At 33.0% G+C, this 2624-nt stretch overlaps 1 protein-coding gene across 1 annotated transcript in view; it reads right to left on the bottom strand.

Moving 5' to 3' along the window:
- Window positions 1-735, bottom strand: part of LOC104785061 (aspartic proteinase CDR1-like) — a 9072-nt gene extending 8337 nt beyond the window's left edge. The window contains exon 1 of the mRNA XM_010510186.2: window positions 251-735. Within this exon, the coding sequence (XP_010508488.1) occupies window positions 251-341 (91 nt within the window). The 5' untranslated portion in view covers window positions 342-735. The remainder of the gene's footprint in view (window positions 1-250) is intronic.

Raw genomic sequence — 2624 nt, 5'->3', positions numbered from 1 at the left:
GCGTGAAGCGTCTGAATTCTTGTGAGGTCTTGGATTTTAAGATCAACAACTGAATGTCTTGTTCCCTTTGTTTCTTGATTAATCTCCCTGCGTTTTAGTTGAAGCTTCACCAAATCTCCTGTATGATCCTTGGCAGGTTCATGTTCCATGGAGGAGAAACCGCAATCGTTGCTTGTGGAAGAAGAAACAGAACTGAAACGCATCAGATCTTGGGAATTAAACCCGTCAAGGGATGAAGAGTTATACTCATGTTTCTCTGAAAGAGGTCTACAGTCCCCGGAAAGTGGTGAGACAATGAACAAAATAAGGCCAAGGGATATACTTACTAGTTTGGTCGACATTAAGCTGCTGAGATTATTAGAAATCTCCGGCAACCTATGATAAAAGAAAGAGAGGCCTATGAGAGATACGAGTTATAGATGATAGTCTCTTAAGGACAAAAGAGGAGGGAGCTAACATGAAAAGAGCAAGGGAAGTATAGGATTTTTTGAAAGTCAATGGGAATCAAATCGAAGATCAAATTAATTTTTTTTTTAAAATGACAATTCGATATCTATTCGAATGAGACTCTTAAGCCGTAGCATGTCAGGACAAAACAAGAAAAAACAATCGCAAATAATAGTTTAGAGATAACAGAATATTGTAGGTGGTGGTCTTCTCTTCAGTAAGACCAGACCGGTTCAAACATGTGGAATCTTTATAAACAAAACATTTCTGATTTGTACGTTTGCGTTGAAATGTGATATTTTTGGTTTAATAGTAGTAGTATCAAAGATTATTTGGTAGTACTTCATTAGTAAAACTTGAAATATGTAATTTTTTTATAATAGGACTTACTATAATAAACAACCTAATTTGCAGTGTAGTAGCTAGTATTGAACTATATATTTGGTTGAATACATACCCTCTACGTACGTGTTAAATCTCTTAATGAAAATTCACATAATTAGATCAAACGCACATCCACATATAATGCGACTTTTTTAACTAGAAAATTATATATCATCATTGAGAACACTTTAAAATATCAAATAGCTTATTATACTTTAATTGACTGTAGAAGAGTCTTTAAAATTCTAAGTGTGTCTTTGACTGTGACTAACTAACCACATGCACATAAAGTTATAAACAATTATTCAAATACTTTGTTTAAAAAAAAAACTGAAAGATTGTGGAAACACCAAATCTTTGGAAAACTTAAAATTTTGAAAGTTATACTTTTTCCTTTGCAACATTATTCTTCTACTGAAATAGAGCAAGTTTAGGAAAATGTAATCATTTTCACGTAGATGTATTTTTGTAAATGAAGCAAAAGATTCGAATTTGACTTTCACATTTATATACTGTGTAAGTGCAACGTCTTCCTAACCACACTATGAGCAAACTGATTAACGACATTTCAGTTTGTTATAATCCAAACCAAATATTCATTCCAATTGTGTGCACGTAATTCCAATATATTTCCATCTCTATTGTTCAAAACTACTTTTTTCTCTCTCTCTTATTCGCCAGTTATGGGTTCAAATCTACTTTTCGTGTTCAAAAAACAAATGCTAGATGTGTTTTGAAAATTTAATATTTCATTTCATCGGTGTTGTTATAGTGTAGCCGATATGTTTGACGTTAGAAAAAACTTGGCACTGTAGCCAAATTGTTTGTTTTTCTAATATGAAAGCATCACGAGTCAGTGAGATAAGTATTAGTAAAAAACAGATCAAAACACTCTACATGCATGTACACACGACGTCAAGATAGGATTACCTCCAACTATGTTAATTTTCTAATTCATATGCATAGTTAATTTTTGTCTTCTGTTTACACATGTTAGAAAGCAGCCTTACTAACCACCTCATGTCAATCACATATTCACATCCGTAAAAAATGTTCACCAAATTCGCTAAAAAAAAAAAAAAGGTGTTGACTACATAATATATAAAAGACGATTTGCCATCTCTAATCAGTCACAAAATCTTTTCTCTAACTAATGGTTTTAAGGTGACCTCTGAACCTTTAAACTTGATGTTGACGGCTTGACCTAATTTATCTACAGCTACCAAAACTTGTTTTAAAGATATATAATTGACGAGGCTTATATGATTGTTACGAATCATGCGGTTCACGGGTCAGTCGAAATCATAAAGTTTGGAGGTGCAACCACCACTACGTACATTATTATAAGCTTATATTATTTATACATCTCTTCTACATGTGTCGTTTCATTTATTACCTCACCACCCACTTTTCTCACTATAACCAAAACTTAATAGAGAAATACCCCATTCCACACTATTTTCTTAATTTGTCTTTCTCCATATTCAATTTTTGGTGTTTTTCTCACCTATGTTGTAACAGATCGAATTATCACCTTGCATTGATGTGGTGTCACATAGCTTATATCTGATGTCACGTCTACTAGATATCAACCAAATTTGAATGTGGTACGTAGGCTTGTGAAAAAATAGTGTTAGTTTTAATTTACCGATATAAATGTACACATCTGCTGAAAGGAATTATATACATGACTGCTCATTGTAGGTAGATATCTGTTAATGAGCGCACTGAGCATGCATGCATTATATATCATACACCCACCAAACTTCGAATTCAATAAATACTTCCTACTC

This window comes from Camelina sativa, chromosome 5 (genome assembly GCF_000633955.1).
Source record: "Camelina sativa cultivar DH55 chromosome 5, Cs, whole genome shotgun sequence".
In the NCBI taxonomy this organism is placed as follows: domain Eukaryota; kingdom Viridiplantae; phylum Streptophyta; class Magnoliopsida; order Brassicales; family Brassicaceae; genus Camelina; species Camelina sativa.
The sequence above is the reverse complement of the archived record's forward strand: the minus strand, read 5'-3'. Positions and strand labels throughout refer to the sequence as shown.